This window comes from Rhinatrema bivittatum, chromosome 1 (assembly GCF_901001135.1).
Source record: "Rhinatrema bivittatum chromosome 1, aRhiBiv1.1, whole genome shotgun sequence".
Lineage (NCBI taxonomy): Eukaryota > Metazoa > Chordata > Amphibia > Gymnophiona > Rhinatrematidae > Rhinatrema > Rhinatrema bivittatum.
In genome coordinates this window covers 516,387,325-516,405,825 of record NC_042615.1, presented here as the reverse complement: position 1 = coordinate 516,405,825, position 18,501 = coordinate 516,387,325, and the positions used below count along the sequence as shown (strand labels likewise).

General features: G+C 44.5%; 1 protein-coding gene and 1 long non-coding RNA gene across 3 annotated transcripts in view; one reads left to right on the top strand and one right to left on the bottom strand.

Moving 5' to 3' along the window:
* Positions 1–15,102, top strand: part of LOC115096956 — a 30,556-nt gene extending 15,454 nt beyond the window's left edge. The window contains exon 3 of the long non-coding RNA XR_003858176.1: positions 14,902–15,102. This is a non-coding gene — a long non-coding RNA (uncharacterized LOC115096956). The remainder of the gene's footprint in view (positions 1–14,901) is intronic.
* LOC115096948 overlaps positions 1–18,501 on the bottom strand; it is a 144,178-nt gene that overhangs the window by 121,376 nt on the left and 4,301 nt on the right. For both annotated transcript variants that reach the window (XR_003858172.1, XM_029612286.1), the window contains exon 2: positions 5,386–5,493. Coding sequence is in view for 1 of the 2 variants with exons in the window: in XM_029612286.1 (XP_029468146.1) it covers positions 5,386–5,493 (108 nt within the window). In the remaining variant the exon portion in view is untranslated. The remainder of the gene's footprint in view (positions 1–5,385; positions 5,494–18,501) is intronic.

Genomic DNA, 18,501 nt, shown 5'->3' with positions numbered 1-18,501 from the left:
TTTTCAGCATATCTGATGTTTGCCAGCTAAAAGTTTGCTTTTTCTTCTAAGTGTGCCCCCTGAAGAAGCCATTTTGTCTGGTGAAACAGTAGCTCTGTTGGGCATTAGCAAATCTGCTATTTAAATCAGTACTTTCAAAATGAAGATTATTTAGTTAAATGTTGCTGGATGCTCATTGCACATAGGAGAATGCTAGCTGAATTTTTAGGAGTTACTTTGATATAAAGTTTTTGTAAGTATTTTTGTAATGATTTTTGGAGTGCTTTTAATGGTCCAGTCAAGATTACGTTTTGAACCACTATTCTTTATGCGTATCATACAGGAAGAGTGCTTGTATAAATTGGCAATTTATTTACTCCAGTTTTCACTTTGATTTGTTAGTTCACATTTTTGTTGTAATGTTTTGATTACATTTTTTCCTAAGGAATATTAGGCAACCCTTATTTTTACTTTTGTGCATTGGTTTGCTGGGTTGATTTTTTTTTTTTTTTTGCAGTGGTTCTGCTTTTTTGTTTATAACTGGCTTATTTTCAGTGCCACTTAACTAGTTAAGTTCCGACTAAGCCAGTTAAGAGGCACTGAATGAATATTTGACTGCACTAAGCGGCTGCCACTTTGCAGGCTGTTTATCTGGCTAAACGAAATGGAGCATTCCAGAGCTCCTTATCCACTTAACTCAGTGACTATGAACCTCACTGTACCTTCTGCTGAGACCTATCAGGTTAGTGTGGAGGTGTGGTTTTTATTATATGTTTTTTCCTGTGCTGCAGCTGGTATCCCACTGCTGGATGATCTTGGCATCGATGAGTGGGGTTCATGAACCTCCATTCCCAATTGTCCCTGCCCTTCCTGTGCTGGGCTGCTCTGTATAATGCTATTGTGAGCTGTCAGCTCATGCTAGCTTTGCAGGAGTGCAGTGCTGATTCTTTCACAAAAGAGAAATCTGCCCTTTTCTATCACAGCAGCCAATTTTCCTCCTTTAAGAGCAGCCAGCACTTAAGCAATTAAAAAGAAGGTAAGGTCGATAAAGTAAACAGTTCTCCTTTTGGTACATATATTAACCTTCCATTATTGCAGCTCATCATTATTTTTACCTTCCTAAGGCAGAGTTCCTTTTCTGATTTTAGTTTGGTTTCCAATGCATGCTCTGATTCTGCTACTTTTTTCCCATTTTTTTCTATGGGGCTGGGTTGCCTGCTTCAGTGATTGCAGCATGGCCAAATGCCTTGAGCCTCTATCAGCCTCTGAGAATCCAAGAGACTTAATCAAAGTGTTCAGAGAATATCTGGACCACCTCCCTCCCTTTTGAGGAAAGTTTCAGGAAGAGCCAAATTATTCAATGATTTTTCTCCATGCCAAGCTAGCTCCTGTGATGTTTTTGCTCCAAACCTTGACCACCAATCGTGTGATGACTCTGCGCCAAGCTATGCTAGCACGTTCAAAGATTCCAATCCAGGCTATCCCAGCAACTCCAGTCCTTGTTCTTACATTGATGAAGTCAGTGCCAGCTGTCTCTACAGCTCCATTACCTGCCTTTGCACCAGTGAAATCCATGTCAGCTACCTCTTCAATTCCAGTTCCTGTCTTTGCACTGTCAAGTCAGTGTCAGCTTCCCTTACAGCTACAGTGCCTGTCTCTGCAGCAGTGAAGTCAGTGCTTGCTGTCCTTACAGCTGCAGCTCCAGTTCCTGTTTTCATGAATCCAGCTGACACTACAGCTTCAGCTCCATTTCCTGCATCCATGAATTCACCTTTGACTATCTCGACAGCTTCCACTGAGGTTCCTACATCAATGAATCAGTTCCAGCTGCTGCTACAGCTTCAGCTCCAGTTCCTGCATTCATAAATCCAGCAGACTCCAGGCAAGGCCCTGATCCCAGCCTGGCAAGATCTGAACCCATGCTACTCAGAATTGTACCTCAGTGGGTTAGATCGGGGACCTTGGAGGTCCTTGGGGGGTTTCTTGAGGCCACAATTGGAGGGGTGGTATTCTATAAGGATTGATGGGGTTTGAATCCATGATCCTGGGATTTGCAGGCCATGAACATACTGCAAAGCTGCAGAGGCTGCTGGCTTTCCTGGGAGTCCTAGCATTTTTACCTTGAAGTCCGAGGAGAACTAGATTTACCTCTGCAGCATTCTAACTGGCCCAGCACTGGGCCAACAGCTTTCTTGGCATCCACCCCGTGGAAGCTCTATCCATCCAGCCTATGATTCTAACCTTGTTCCATAGTTCCTGTCTTGTAGCCTTGCTCTAGAATTCTTGCCTTGTAACCCTGATCCAGAGTTTCTGCCCTGAAATCTTGTTCCAGTATTCCTGCACTGTAATTGTGCTCCTGTCTTATAAACTTGTTCCTGCCTTCTCATCCAGTTCCAGTGTCCTGCTTTATATTGAGTTCCTGTGCCTCTGACTCCTGTTTAAGCCCTGGACTCCACCACCATACCCTAGCCTTGCCTCTCAAAATACACACACCTTCCCTCTGGGGCAGCCTCTGCTTGCCAAGCCCTGATATCCCTAACAGCTTCTAGCCCTTAATTTGCACTAACATAAGATCAGGCGCATGGTTCATCTGCTTTCTGCACCCTATTCCAGATGTGGCTCATGTCACGAGAGAGTGACTTTTGCATGGTTATAAAAGGGATAATGAGACTTTCATAAATTGTAATGAATTGATCATGAACTGCATGCTGGAAGGTTGGGGCTAAGCTTTACACCTGCTTAACAAGGTTTTATTTGGCTTCTCTGGGGTGTGCAGGACCTCTCATTTGCATTTTCTAAATATTTGCATTTGCCTGATTCAGCAAACATTGTTTATTCATTTATTTTAGATTTAGCTCATGTCTTTTCTTTATTAGCTCAAGGCGAGTTACATGCAAGTATTTATTTCCCTGTCCTTAGAGGGCTTACATTATACGGGGCCTTATTTTCCCCATAGACACAGCATAGACATTTCACCCCTCCATTGGAGGGTGAAGCGACTTGTTGTTTGGTTAGAAATATTTCTAAAGTTCTAACAGAGGTGAATCGAGATTCATGGGGAGTACGTGCGCATCAGCAATGGTGTTGCAGAGAAGCGTGTCCAAAAGCTCCCTTTTGTGTCCATGATAGCTTTCCTGCTCTGGCACATTTGCTCTGGCTTGTTGTGAATGAGAGAAAAATGTTCACTTTATAGAAATGAAGCAGGCAATTAGTAGCAATAATTCACAACCCAATCAAATGTGGTTTTTTTCCCTTTAAAATAGGGTCTCAAGAGGTAGATATTCAGCAGGCAGTTGAGCAGGAAAGTTACCCGGATAACTTTCCCTGGATATTCAGCAGAGCATAATTGGCTAAATGATATATACCGAATAAAAGTTACTCAGCTAATTGTAGACAGGTAGCACTTATCAGAGCCCTTCCATCACTGCTCTCTTTTTATCTGGCCACATTTTGTGTGGGTAATAAGTTACCTGGAAAACTTTAGCCAGAAAGCATGAGAATATTCAAACCTCGACTTTTGTCCAGGTAACTCAAAAAGCTACCTGATCAAGCCCTTTGAACATCAACCTCTAAGTTTTCTATCTCACAGCAAAGCTAGTTCAGTGCCTGCTCTCATATAATCACAAGTCATTAGTGCTAAAGTTCTTTACTCAGAATTAATTCTTCAAAAGAGGAAAACGATTGTGCATATAAAATACTAATTACATACTCCTATATAATTAAAACCTTGTATTATTTTAAAAAGCAGTTTGAATAAAAGTTGAATCCCACTGAAAGAAGGGTGTTTGGATAATCAGAGTGAATCCAGAACAGACTATAAATAGAATGAAATAAAAATAAGCCATTGACAGTTCAGCTTGGAAGCATTTAGATTAGTTTAGGTTTACCTCAGATTTACATATTTACCTGGTTCTGATATTTCTGACCCTGTTCAGAGGTGAGCATTGACAGATTCATGCTTGGACTATCAGGTTTTGAAGATTCATGTTATCCTTGAAGACTTTGAACAACTTGAATCTTTGACCACTGGCATAACCCGGAACCCAATTGAGCAAATCCAGCTTTTTTTAAAAAATATAATAAATGTGAGCCTTTGAAACTGCGTCTGATTAGTCAAGTAATTTCAAGTCAGATGTTCACAGATCTGAATTAGATTTGGAATGGGTTTAAGGTAGGGATGTATATTCTTTTTAAACAAATAGTAAAACCTGATGAATGAGGCCATTTTTTGTGTGTTCTAAATGAAACAATCCAAAAATAGTGGTTGACAGCAAATTAAAAAGAAAAAAAAAGCCTCCAACAAGATCAGGTCATGGCCTGGTCAAGTCACTGAGGCCTTGGCCCAACACAGGGGCCCGGCCTGAAGCCAGGACCCATCATCAAGGCCCAGGCCTAAGCCTAGGCCTTACACCAAGGTCTGGCCCAAGCTGGATCCCATTTAGGTCTGACACCAAGTCCCATCACTGAGACCCAGACACAATGCCAGGGCTCAGCATTGGGCCTTGGCCTTGGTATTAAAATCCAGCCTCAAACTTGGCCTTGGCATCAGACCTGGGTCTAGGCCAATTTTTTATTTTACATTGAAATCAATGGGGCCTTTGGATTGCTTCTCCCATTTACTTCAATGTCAACCAAAAAAAGATGAAAGACACAAATGTACACTTTTTTCAATTGAGACAATCCTGATGATTGACTGTGAACTACGAAAATGAATAAACAAATCAAAATTATTTTTTTTGACTCTGCACATCCATGGTTAGAACAAACTTACCCTTTCATCAATACTGTGAGCTATTATAACCAAGCCAGCATTCTGTTTTTCACTATCTTATGACCTGTCTTGTTCTTCTTCCTTTATAACTGCAACTATTCAAAGATTCAAAGCTGTATTTAAGTCAAGTTGTGGGAGGTACACCCACCCTGAATTTTTAAGCTTCATGGTAATGATATAGTTCAACGCCTACACATGAAACCTGAGCAAAAGTAATAAAATCTTGCCCAGTTCTGCTTGTTGTAACCTGTAGAGCAGCTTGCAGAATTTATCTGCAGCATCGAAAACTGTCTCATATCATGCTTCACTGCTGGCGGTGGAATATACGGTTTCATAGGGTAAGCGAGATTACAATTTAAGGCAAATAGTTATCATAGTAATGATGTTACCAGGTAAGAATTGTCGTTCTCATAGCAATGAACTTTCCTTTCAGTATCCTTGAAAAATGTCATTACCCATGAGTAAGGTAAATTCTTCTACTATGATATTATGTACAAACATATCTGCTGGCTACTGATCCCAATGCTCCCCAGAGTTTAGAGATGCCTGCTCTTGGATTCTTCACTTTATTAATATACCCTACTTGAAGTTTGCTTATGATCACAACTCTTCTTAGTTTAAAACCATGGGCTTACCTAATTTGCTTATGTTTTCAGCAGCTGGAGACACAGCATTTCTCTTCTTCCAGAACCAAGATCTTGATTGCAATGGAATGTTCTCATCCAGGGAAGTAAAATATACTGCTAGATAAACAAAGAAAGCTGTTTAGACAAAACAGTGGTTCTTAACAATATAGTGCTGAAAAAAAAAAGATCTGAATTTAGAATGCATTTAATTAAGAAAAGCTTTATAGAAACCCCACCCCCACTCTTTCCCTGAGCAAAATTGTGAAATTTTGCAGACATGTTGAGGTCCATATCCAGCTAACTTTGAAGGTATATTCAATACTGAAACTGCACTTTTGAATATAGCCGGCTATCTTAAAATTAGCTCGCTAATTATAGTCACCTAACTTTAGGACAGCTCTTCGGCCTGAGTAGACTTAACTGGCTAAGTCAACTGGCTAACTCTGAATATTGGAGATAGCTGGTTAACTTAGCGAGCTAACTCTTTCCAGTTATGGCCCCGGAATGCCTCTGCAGCTGACTAAATTCTAGCCTCCTAACTGTTGCGATCGTGGGGGTGCAGTCACTTGCTCTAGAGAAGTGAGCCCTTGGACCACAGCGTGGCTCAGGGAGGAGCCCCAAGGTAGACACTGTGGGAGGTGAGAGGGTCCAAGCACATGCTGGAGCTGGAACAAGACTGGAAAATCATAGGAACTGATACTAGGCAGGCTCAGACCTCCACTGGACCTACATGCACAGGTGAGACCCAGCAACACAATACTAGTCTCAAGAGTAGACCTCCGGCCACTTGGTAGCCCTTACAGACCCACTGCTTGGGAATGACGAGTGCGTAAGGCCAGACAAAGGCTGGGGGCGGGAACATGACAAGACGTGGAACTGACCGAAGATTCGAGGAACTTGGAAGACTCAGGCACTAGTACAGGGTGAGTATTGCACAGCAGCATGTCCTATACAGCCGCCCATGGCTGGTTGCGGACCACGCTGGAAGTGAAACAGTCTCCAGGCGAGAAGATGAAGACTAGAACCTGGAAACATGATGAAAATTCAGGAGAAACCTACACGGTGGAGCACTCTACACAGCCGTCCATGGCTGGTTGCGGACCACACTGAAGCGGAGCAGGCTCTGGCTTGAATCTAGGGCATGGACGGAAGCAAGAACAAGGAACTCTGAAGACCAGGAACAGGATTCAAGGATTCAGGATTCAGGATTCAGAACTTGGATTCAGGAACAGACCTCAGCGTTAAAAGCAAGGGCCTTCCAGAGACTTGCGCTGCAGATATGAAGACAGACCTTGTGCCACGAGGTGCCCTACACAGCCCTCCATGGGCTGGTCACTATCAATTTTTATGGGCATTTCCCATAAGTGTTTTAACTGCAAGGGAAGTATTTAATACAATTGGAATGCCTGGTACATGTACCCCTGATACACTGTGCCATACTAGGGGATTACTGGGACAGATTGGACCTTACTGGAGGGTAACTGGGACAGACCTGGCTATATAAGGGGGTGGTAATGTATATACCTGGGACAGACTGGCCATACCGAGCGAGGGTAGTAAATGTGCCTGCAACAAACTGGGCCAGACTGGGGACATGCAAATCAGTAGGGTGTTACGAGCGCGCGCGGGCGCGGTCGTCTCGAGCTGGTGGTGAGCCCTTGGGCCACGGCGAAAGCTAGGGAGGAGCCCCAGCCACACCGTGGGAGGTGAGCTGGGTAGGCATGGTGAGCCAGGTGGGTACAGAAGCAGGCACAGAGTTTGACCCTCAGCCGGACCTGCACGCCCATGGTAGCCAACACTGGGAAGTTGACTGATGAACGGTCCTCCGACTGTTCCCGGCCCTTTCGGACCTGCCGCTGGGAACGGCAATGGGCAGCAGGCCGGACAGAGGCGAGGGCAGACAGAGTCCTTTACACTGAAGACGTCAGACGGGGCTGAAGCAGACATCCAAGACAGGCTGAAGCAAGACGTTGAAGAGGAGGGCTGGAAGGAGACATGGCACTGTCCAATAGGGCGCCCTACTCAGCCCACCCACGGGACTGAGTCGCGGACCACCCCGTCCCAGACGCGCCCTACACAGCCCAGGAAGGCTGGTCGCGGCCCACGCTGAGGAAAGGAGAGTGCAGGAAAGGTCCAGACGAGCAGGAACTCTGATGCTGGGATACTGACATCCAAAGCCCCTTCGGCTGGCAGGCAGGGAAGCTCAAGAGCCCGGGGGACGAATCCCTCCTGTTGGCCACTCCAGGGCCCAACAGGACAGAAGGCTCAGGAACCAGACGAGGACATAGGGCAGAACAACCGGAACTGGAACAGGAACAGGATCAGGCAGCTTCAGTAACAGACATCAAAGCAAGGTCAGGAACAGACATCCAGACAGAGACAGGACAAGGAGCCATCAATACATGGAGGACCTGGATCGGCAAGGTTACAGGCGACTGTAATGCACAATCCGAAGGCCAGTTGCAAATGACAAGGAAGTCCTTATAAACTGGAGGTAGAAGGCAACTCCCTAGGAGGAGCTGGCCAGGACCGCCCCTCGCTGGTCCTATAAATAAGGTGGAGAGCTGCGGGCCGGCCCCTAGGAGAAGGGCGTCGCCAAACAGGAAGTCCAAACGCTGGCATGCAAGCCACAGGCACAGCTAGGCCTCTCAGGCCCTGGAGCAAGTCCCGGGTGGAACACAGGCGAGGCCTTGGCTTCGGAGCGGCCTCTGGAGGAAGGTGAGAGACCACCTGTAGCGCAGCAACAGGGGGGATCGTAACAGTGGGGATAATCCATTTTCAAAATTATTCTAATTGGCTTATGAATATTAAAGATTTCAAAGTACAGTCATACAATTTAGCATTAAGATTCTTTGAAACAGGTTATCCTTTTTCTGTCATTAAAACAGCATATCAGAGAGCTCTTTTTTCCCATAGTGATGAATTATTTGAATATTCAAACAAGAATTCTTGAAAAATGGGTGTGTGTTACAATATTCTGATCAGGCAGCTTCTTTCTATATCTCAGATTATTAAAAGACATTGGCATGATCTTACTTTTCATTCTGTTTTTTCAGAACAACTATTGATTTCATACAAACTGGAACCCAATATAAAAAAAAATCAAATGGTGAGAGCTTCATTAAAAAATGTACAAATTTTAAATACCTATGGGTTATCACAGGGACCATACAGGTGTGATAACTGTGATATAACAGGACCTACAAGGTCAAAATTAACAACAAAGAGTCCCACCCCGTCTGCTCAACTCTGGGAGTACCACAAGGATCCTCCCTATCCCCAACCCTCTTCAACATCTACCTGCTCCCACTCTGCCAACTCCTCTCCAAACTAAATCTAATTTATTATTTATACGCAGACGATGTACAAATTATCTTACCGATCACTGAATCATTAAACAAAACCCTGGATCTCTGGAACACCTGCCTTGTCTATAAACAGACTTCTAACAAGCCTCAACTTGATCCTGAACACAAACAAGACGGAACTCCTACTCATCTCTCACGACGGAAATTTCACACTACCTAACTCTCACCCCGCAACCCTTCCAATCTTCTCCCCCCAAGTCAGAAACTTAGGAGTCATCATGGATAAACAACTGAACTTCAAAAGTTTCATCAATAACACGACTAAGGACTGCTTTTTCAAACTGCAAGTCTTAAAACGATTGAGACCTCTCCTCCACTTCCATGACTTCCGTACAGTGCTTCAGGCAATCATCTTCTCAAAAATAGATTATTGCAATTCTCTTCTGCTCGGCCTACCTGCAAATACTATCAAACCATTACAGATGCTGCAAAATGCCGCAGCCAGAATTCTAACCAGGACCAAAAAAAGGGACCACATTACTCCCATCCTGATGAACCTCCACTGGCTCCCAATCAAATTCAGAACCTTGTACAAAGCTCTAACCATCACCCACAAAGCTCTCTACAACATCACCCCACTAGAGCTCAAGATCCCTCTTCGACTGTGCTTACCATCCAGGCCGGTAAGAGCAGCGTATAAAGACACCCTCCAGGTCCCCCCCTTAAAAACCACTTTAAGAAAGAGAGCCCTCTCATCGTCTGGACCAACACATTGGAACTCTCTTCCGCCAGACCTCCAGCTCGAACATTGCCCGTCCACATTTAAGAAAAGACTCAAAACCTGGTTGTTCAATCAGGCCTTTGCTTAAATCAGATGTTCTGCAGAATTAAATCAGTTCGTTCACTAGTAGTCCACTGACTTTCTCCAGCTTTCTTTCTGTAGAGACGAACACTATTATGTCGCTCCTATGTCTCAATCCCAAGATCTTTTGCCAATACCATGGTTTTAAACCAAATCATAGCCCTACTAGCCGTTCAATGTATTTTTGAGTTATCCCCCTGGTTTTTCTTCAGTTCTATGATCCTAGTTTTGTAACTCCTTGTTCAATGTAATGCACTCTTTGAGGCACTGTTTACTGTTACAATGTAAACCGAATTGATTTGTAACTTTTTACAAGAATTTCGGTATATAAAACTGTAAAATAAATAAATAAATATATGTATGTTAGCATTACAAGGAGATAGCTGGGAACATCCTATTACTCATGTGATTTAAAAGCATAAAAAGTGAACTGACTGTAACTCTGATAATGTGCTATACATCATTCAATGTAAATGCCCTACGATCAATGTTTGGCGCCTCAGTACCTTTACAAAAAACATTGGGACTTTAAAAAACAATTGTGGGACCAAAAATTTAATGTAGAACTTGAGAAGTGCTGATAGGATTGAAGCCCCTGAAGCAGCTTTAGTGAAACATGGTATCGTGTGGGGCTTAACAAGATTGCACATACCAGAAAGGGAAGTAAACGTTTATTTATACTTTGGTAGTATTTATTATAACATTTTTAAAAAGTAAAGACCGATGATTATATGAGACCCAGTAAGTTTGTTGTTGTTAGTTTGTTGATGGAACATCATTATGTTCTAAAAGATCAATGATGGTCCCAGATATCAATTAATACTTTTTTTGTTATTAGTATTTAGTTCTTTTGCAATACTTTTTGAATTATACTAAGATCAATGTTGGCAGGACTAAGAGTAAGACTTTGTGAACATCACAGTGATTGAACATCCAGAAAAATAAAGCACCTACAGTTGAACATTGTCTTAAGCATCAACATCCTTTTACAGATCTTTGCTGGACAGTTATTGATTCAGTATTACAATCATATTGAGGGGGAGACATTCCTGCTATTTTGAATTATAAAGAACATCAGTGGATATTTACTTTAAATTCTGTACAACCCATAGGAATGAATGAGGACATTGAATGGATATCCTTAATTTAGAAGTGCATATATTTTGTATTGGATTTTTAAACATTTTGTTTTTACTTTTTATTATATTTACTCATTAAACAGTAAGCAAATAAAAACAGGAATACTGATTTACATAGAGCATAATACATACAGATATTACTTTAAAGAAAAACATACAATTCAATAATTTCAATTTAGCCCACATCCTTGGGGAAGGACCAGCGATATATAGATCACAACTTAAATAAAGAGAGCAAATACACTTTATCTACCCAATAACACCTAACCCTCAGCTTTATCTTTAACAAAGGTTTTGAGATGTAGTGGGTCAATAAAAATGAAATTATTCTTTTTAAAAATTACCAAGGATTTGCATAGGTACTTAAGAAAAAAAGAAGCCCCCAACTCTACAACCCTCTGTTTTAAACACAAAAACTGCTTCCTACATTCTTGAGTAATATGAGATACATCTGGAAATGCATATAACTGTTGGCCACAAAACAATCTAGTTTTATATTGACAGAACTTCTGAAAAATCATATCTCAGTCCTGCTCAAATACAAATGTAACCAGAAGGGTTGCTCTTGAGGAAATGTCATCAAATGAAGACTCAAGAAAGGTAGATCAGGAGGGACTTTGCCCCTGGAGCAAGTCCAATGCCCCCTCACCAGAATTTACAACCTTTCTGCTTTTGGGCAGGTAATATATCTTAGATAATGTTGCGGTGCCTGGCCACGGCAGTCCTCGGCCAGGCCCTCTTACCTCCGATGGCCCTTCGGCATGGCGTGGCAGCCCTCCCGATGTGGCAGGCTGCGCACGGTCCACTGCGCGGCTCCCCTGGCATCTTTTCAGCCAGCATCAGAGCCTCCTTTGGTGTGGGTGGAGGCCCCGCCTCTTAAAGGGGCCACAGTGTGAAAACCAGGCCTGACGTCATCATCCAGGGGTATTTTAACCCTACTGTGGAACCAGGGAATTGCCTTGCAACAGGGTTCCTCTGTTGCTTCCTGGCTGTTTCCTGCCTCATCTGGTAATTCCTGTCTTGTCTCCTGGTTTGACCTCGGATCGTCCCTCGTTTTGCTTGTCTGCTGCCCGCCCTGACCTTGGCTTGGACCGTCTCTGCATTTTCGCTGCCTACCCTGGATCTTCTGCCTGGACTTCGTCTCTGCATCTTTGCTGCCTGCCCCGGATCTTCTGCCTGGACTTTGCCTCTGCATCTTCGCTGCCTGCTCCGGATCTTCTGCCTGGACTTCCTCTCATCTTGGTACCGCTTCTGGTGGGTGAACGTCTGGAGTACCCGTTCATTGGGGGCTCACCGGCGTTCATAAGCTATCCACTCCTCGGAGGGCCATTCTGCTTGATCCCTTGAACCTATTCCACCTTCTGGAGATGAGTCCATTGAGGTTGTTCCTCGGACTAAGGGTCCACAACCGTAAAAGTTTGCAAGGCCATGGACCCGGTGGATTTAACTGGTCTCCAGGCTATTCCGGGCCTGGCTCAATGACTTCTGCAGCAGCAACAACAGCAGCAGCAGCAGCAGCAGCAGTGCCTAGAGACTTTAGCCACCACAGTAGAATGCCTGGTAACTCGCCTGGATTCTGCTTTTGGAACAGGGGCTGCCGCTCCCCCTATGACGGTTCCAGTAACTTCGACTTCAGTGACTCACATGCCAGCTCCACCCCGATTCGCAGGAGAGGCCAAGCAGTGCCGAGGATTCCTGAATCTTGCTTCATCAGGTTTTCCCTGCAGGAACAACAGTTCCCAACGGACCGAGAAAAGACAACTTTCATCACTTCATTACTGGATGGTACAGCCCTGGCCTGGGCATTCCCGATCTGGGAGCACAGAGACTCCATTTTGGGAGACTTGCCTCAATTTGTCCAGACATTTCAACAAGTATTTGATGAACCAGGTCGCCAGTCTACGGCCTCTTCTGAGCTGGTCAACCTTTGTCAAGGCACACGCACGCTGGCCGACTTCGCTATAGAATTCCGCACCTTTGTGTCCGAGCTGCGATGGCGTATGGACAGCCTACGAGGTATCTTCCTGGAGGGGTTATCTCCTTGCTTTAAAGATGAGTTAGCCGCACGGGATATCCCAGATGATCTGGAGGCGCTCATTGAATTGGCAGGTCAGATCGATCGGCGATTACAGCAGCATGCTAAGGAATCTAGCCAGCCTGAATGGTTCCTTTGGCCCCTACCTTCTCTCATCCAATGGTCACGCCAACCACTTCCGAGTCTTCATCGCCATGTTTTGAATGTGGGGTGTCTGAAATCAGACCGTGGGAGAGAAAAAGTTGAAGAATAACCAATTGAAAGAATTTTGCTGATGGAACGAAGCAAAAATCTTGCTGATGAAAAAGAAGGAAGATTTGAGAATGTATTTCCCCTGAAGCAGGACCCGTTGGTTCGAAACACGATCGTGTCGGGACTCAGGACTTTCAGTCAATATTTTGAGATGAGTATTCTTTTTGATATGTATTGAGTTTTGGATTGGGATTTGGGACTTGCATTTTATGCTTGCCAAATGAAGTGTGTTCCCATGATTTATGCAGCTTGAGGTTCATCAGCATGTCGGGAGATTCTTGTATATTTTAACAAAAATTCAAATTATAAAAAAAATCAACAAAATAAAGTGGATTTAAAATAAAGTAAAGTGACTCCACCAAATCTGAGTTTGATTGATATACAAACTCTGTGAGTGAGGGTCCCACATCAGATGATATAATTATAGATTATTTATGTCAAATATGGCTATTTGAAATGGCATAAAAGATATACCAGTTAAACCATCGATCATTGTTTATGTTACTACTTAAAGGTTTTCTGGAATACACATAGTGTACTTTGGATGGTGTTTGTAAAGTTTAACAACCACATGCAGTCTATATAGCTATTAGCTCTGAGAAAATTCATTAAATTGGATATGTAAGTTTTTCATTTAAAAATATTTTATACTTTTCTACCTTGACAATTTCTAAATTAATTTTATATATTGTAGTTCAATTTTAGAGTCTTATGGTTGCCTAAACAACTCACCCCTGAAGAAGAAATAAAAGCAAAACACGAATTGTGTCGGACTTTATTTGGCCTTTCTCTGTGCAGCTCTTTTAATGAACTTGTGCTTTAAAACAATGAAAAGATAAGTGTTAAGTTTTTCACTGTCAGTTTTTCTATTGTTATAAGAAAATTTTATCTGCAGAATATTTGCATAAAAACAAAAAAAAATTTTTTTTTCTAGAGGCCTGTGATAAAAGGTTTGAGCTGCAAATCATTTCAGTGGTGGGTGTAAGATTTTAACACTGCGTCACCACTTTCACAAGTTATGTTTATCACTGTCTCATAAACTATTTTCACTTCTTTGATATATATTATGAATATTCATGGCACAATAGTTGAGGAGGGAGAGAGAACAGAAGAGAAGGAGTACTTTTTACAGAGTAGACAGGGTTAGGGCACAGTTTTTGGATCTGTCAGTGGAGTATGTCATGCACAGGTTTAGATTCAACAAGGAAATCAAACTGTACCTATGCCAGCAGTTAGAGCAAGATTTGCCACTTCCACCTGCAGAGGCCTGGCCTTGTCAGTAAACATCAAGGTCGCTACCATCCTGACATTTTTGGTTACCACCACCTTCTAGACAGCTCTAGGGGCCATTGCTAGAATGAGCCAATCTTTCAACTCTGTTTGTATAGAGCAGTTCTTGGCTGTGTTTCTCAAGAAAACACACTACTAAATACCTTTCCCTCAAAGCAAATAGCAATAGCAACAAATATTGACTGACTTCTACAACACTGCACACTTCCCCTCTGCCTTGGGAGTTATTGAATACACTCATATCGCTGTATGTACACCAGTATACAATGAGAACATCTAACACAACCACAGGGGCTTCCCCTCCCTCAATATGTAGATGGTCTGCAATGCCAAGAGAATTATCAAAGACATCATGGCCAGGTTTCCAGGATCCAGTCATGATGCTTACAACCCCTCGCAGTCAGGAATTCATGATTGCTTCCAGGAAGGGCACATCAGCAAGGACTGGCTTCTAGGTAGGAAGGGACTTATCACTACCACTACACGGCAACTTACCTCTTCTTTTTGTTTCCCTCATATCTAGGTGAAGTGACAGCATTGGTACAGAAGGACCACTCTAACCTTGACCAGTGAACTACCCCGCTGCCCACCACTAAGTGATATATGTAACTCTCTGCTCTTCTCTGTTTTCCCCTATAGGTGATAGAAGATATCCACTCAAACCCTGGCTCATGATCTCACTAGCTAAACCACAGACCATTGTGGTTTAGATATTCACTACAACAGGGCCACTGGCAGACCAGGGCAGACATTGAAAGAACCTTCGGCCTACTCAAAATACATTTCCGCTTCCTAGACCAATCTAAGGGATACATTCTCTACAACCCCATTAAAAGTCTGTGAGATCTTTACTAGGGGTGTGCATTCGGATTGACCGCATTAGTAAAACGCAACTCATATTTTTTTTTTACTTAAAAAATTGATTCGACATAAACGATCGGATTTCCCACATATCGAACATAGATATGTTCGATATGTGGGAAATCGCGATTGTTGAGCCAAAATAAAAATATAAACCCCCTCACCCTCCTTAATCCCCCCCCCCGACTTACCACAACTCCCTGGTGATGGAGCGAGGAGTGAGGACGCCATTTCTGCAATCCTTGGCGAGAAGCATGTGACGTCGGCGGCACGTCGAGTGACGCCGGCGTCACGTGATTCCCGGCTCGTTCGCGCCGGACGGCTCGTTCGGCCCAAAAAGAACTTTTGGCCAGCTTGGGGGGGTCAGGAGGCCCCCCCAAGCTGGCCAAAAGTTCTTTTTGGGCCGAACGAGCCGTCCGGCACGAACTCGCCGGGAATCACGTGACGCCGCGTCACTCGACGTGCCACCGACGTCACATGCTTCTCGCCAAGGATTGCAGAAATGACATCCTCACTCCTCGCTCGATCACCAGGGAGTTGTGGTAAGTCTGGGGGGGGATTAAGGAGGGTGAGGGGGTTTAAATTTTTTTTTTGCACATATGTACATATACCCAACTCATTAGATTTTTTTTATGTCCATATTGGCCGCAAGTGGGACCCCCTTTCGGACATAAAAAATATGAACATAAAATTTTGCTCTGCACATCCCTAATCTTTACAGCCTGCTGCATGCTTCAGAACCTTGCCAAAAGCTGAGGCATGCCTCCTACAGAAGGACTAGAGGATCATCTGGATGAAGAGGAGAAGGAGGAGGAGGCACATGATCTGAATCAGGAGGAATTCAAGAGATACATCACCAGACTCAAAAGCAGGTTATACAGGAAAAGAGCACTCTAATACAAAGATATTTTAGAAGGTAAAGGTGCATTTATTTACATGGCATGCTCAATGTGCAGAATAATATATATATACAATAAATTTATTGCATCCTTGGCTGCCCTCTTTTTCTGGGTGGAAGCTCAGCTGCCTTGACCTGTCCCAATCTTGTGCTCCTCCTTAGCAGGGTCTAATCACAGCAGACACTGTTCTTGGAGGGCCTGAAAACTGTGGACTGTGGCACAAATTCATTGCTGCTGGAGGGGCCTGAAGGGCTTTGAGGTTGCTGAGAAGATAGCCTTGAAAAAGTGGTAGGCATTTCCTCTTCAGACATTGTAGTGAGTGAGGATCCTACCTGTATCCTTGGACAGAGGGGAGCAGCTCTCTGTGATGGTCATGGTGATGATGCTGGAAATGGCATCGATGTGGGTGGTGATGGCCCAAGAGGAGTTGGAACCACAATGGGCGGTGGTGGAGCAAGAAATTAAGCTACCAATTGGGCAGGTAGAACTCCAGCTTAGGGAGGTGCCATTCAGGGTGGTGGTGCAGCATAGGCTGGTGGGGCAGCATCCAGGGAAGCATCTCAAAACTGGCAGCATTCCATGGGGGCTGCAAATGGCAGGGTGGTATACACTGCAGCATCTCCCTCCACACTGCAGAATGGGCCTGCATTTGCTCTTGAATAGGGATGTGAATTGTTTTTCAACGATTTAGATTATCGTCCCGATAAGGTTTAAATCATCATTAATCGGTAAATAGTGTGATACAATAGAAATTTCCCCGATTTATCGTGAAAAATTGTTTTTTTGGTTAGTGTGCACTAACCATTGTTAGTGCGCGCTAACAGAAAATGATACAATTTGACACTTTTCAGGTCAGTTAAAGTCAGTTTAGGAATGAATATGTATTCCTATTGGCTGCCCTCTTATTTATTCATGTTACCAAGGTTCCTACTGACAATATATGGGGGATGGGAAATGGAAACGGTTGGTAGCTTGACAAAAAAAGTAATGTGATCAGTCAATGTGACTAGAACTTGTGCCCTATCCCTGATACCGGCAGTGTTGTGATCTTCCTGCACACAGTGCCCTATCCCGGTTACCAGGAGCGTTGTGATCTTCCTGCACTCAGTGCCCTATCCCTGATACCGGGGGTGTTGTGATCTTCCTGCACTCAGTGCCCTATCCCTGATACCGGGGGTGTTGTGATCTTCCTGCACGCAGTGCCTTATCCCGGTTACCGGGGGTGTTGTGATCTTCCTGCACTCAGTGCCCTATCCCTGATACTGGGGGTGTTGTGATCTTCCTGCACACAGCACCCTATCCTGGTTACCGGGGGTGTTGTGATCTTCCTGCACGCAGTGCCCTATCCCGGTTACTGGGGGTGTTGTGATCTTCCTGCACGCAGTGCCCTATCCCTGATACCGGGAGTGTTGTGATCTTCCTGCACACAGCGTCCTATCCCTGATACCAGGAGTGTTGTGATCATCCTGCACATAGTGCCCTATCCCGGTTACCGGGGGTGTTGTGATCTTCCTGTATGCAGTGCCCTATCCCGGTTACCGGGGGTGTTGTGATCTTCCTGCACTCAGTACCCTATCCCTGATACCGGGAGTGTTGCGATCTTCCTGCATGCAGTGCCGTATCCCTGATACCAGGAGTGTTGTGATCTTCCTGCACACAGCGTCCTATCCCTGATACCGGGAGTGTTGTGATTGTCCTGCACATAGTGCCCTATCCCGGTTACCGGGGGTGTTGTGATCTTCCTGCACACAGTGCCCTAGCCCGGTTACCGGGGGTGTTGTGATCTTCCTGCACTCAGTGTCCTATCCCTGATACCAGGAGTGTTGTGATCTTCCTGCATGCAGTGCTGTATCCCTGATACCGGGAGTGTTGTGATCTTCCTGCACGCAGTGCCCTATCCCTGATACTTGGCATGTTGTGATCTTCCTGCAAGCAGTGCCCTATCCCTGATACCGGGAGTGTTGTGATCTTCCTGCATGCAGTGCCCTATCCCTGATACCGGTAGTGTTGTGATCTTCCTGCACACAGTGCCCTATCCCAGTTACCGGGGGTGTTGTGATCTTCCTGCACACAGTGCCCTAGCCCGGTTACCGGGGGTGTTGTGATCTTCCTGCACACAGTGCCCTATCTCGGTTACCGGGGTGTTGTGATCTTCCTTCATGCAGTGCCCTATCCCTAATACCGGGAGTGTTGTGATCTTCCTGCACAGAGTGCCCTATCCCGGTTACCGGGGGTGTTGTGATCTTCCTGCACACAGTGCCTTAGCCCGGTTACCGGGGGTGTTGTGATCTTCCTGCACACAGTGCCCTATCCTGGTTACCGGGGGTGTTGTGATCTTCCTGCACGCAGTGCCCTATCCTGGTTACCGGGGGTGTTGTGATCTTCCTGCACTCAGTGCCCAATCCTGATACCAGGAGTGTTGTGATCTTCCTGCATGCAGTGCTGTATTCCTGATACGGGGAGTGTTGTGATCTTCCTG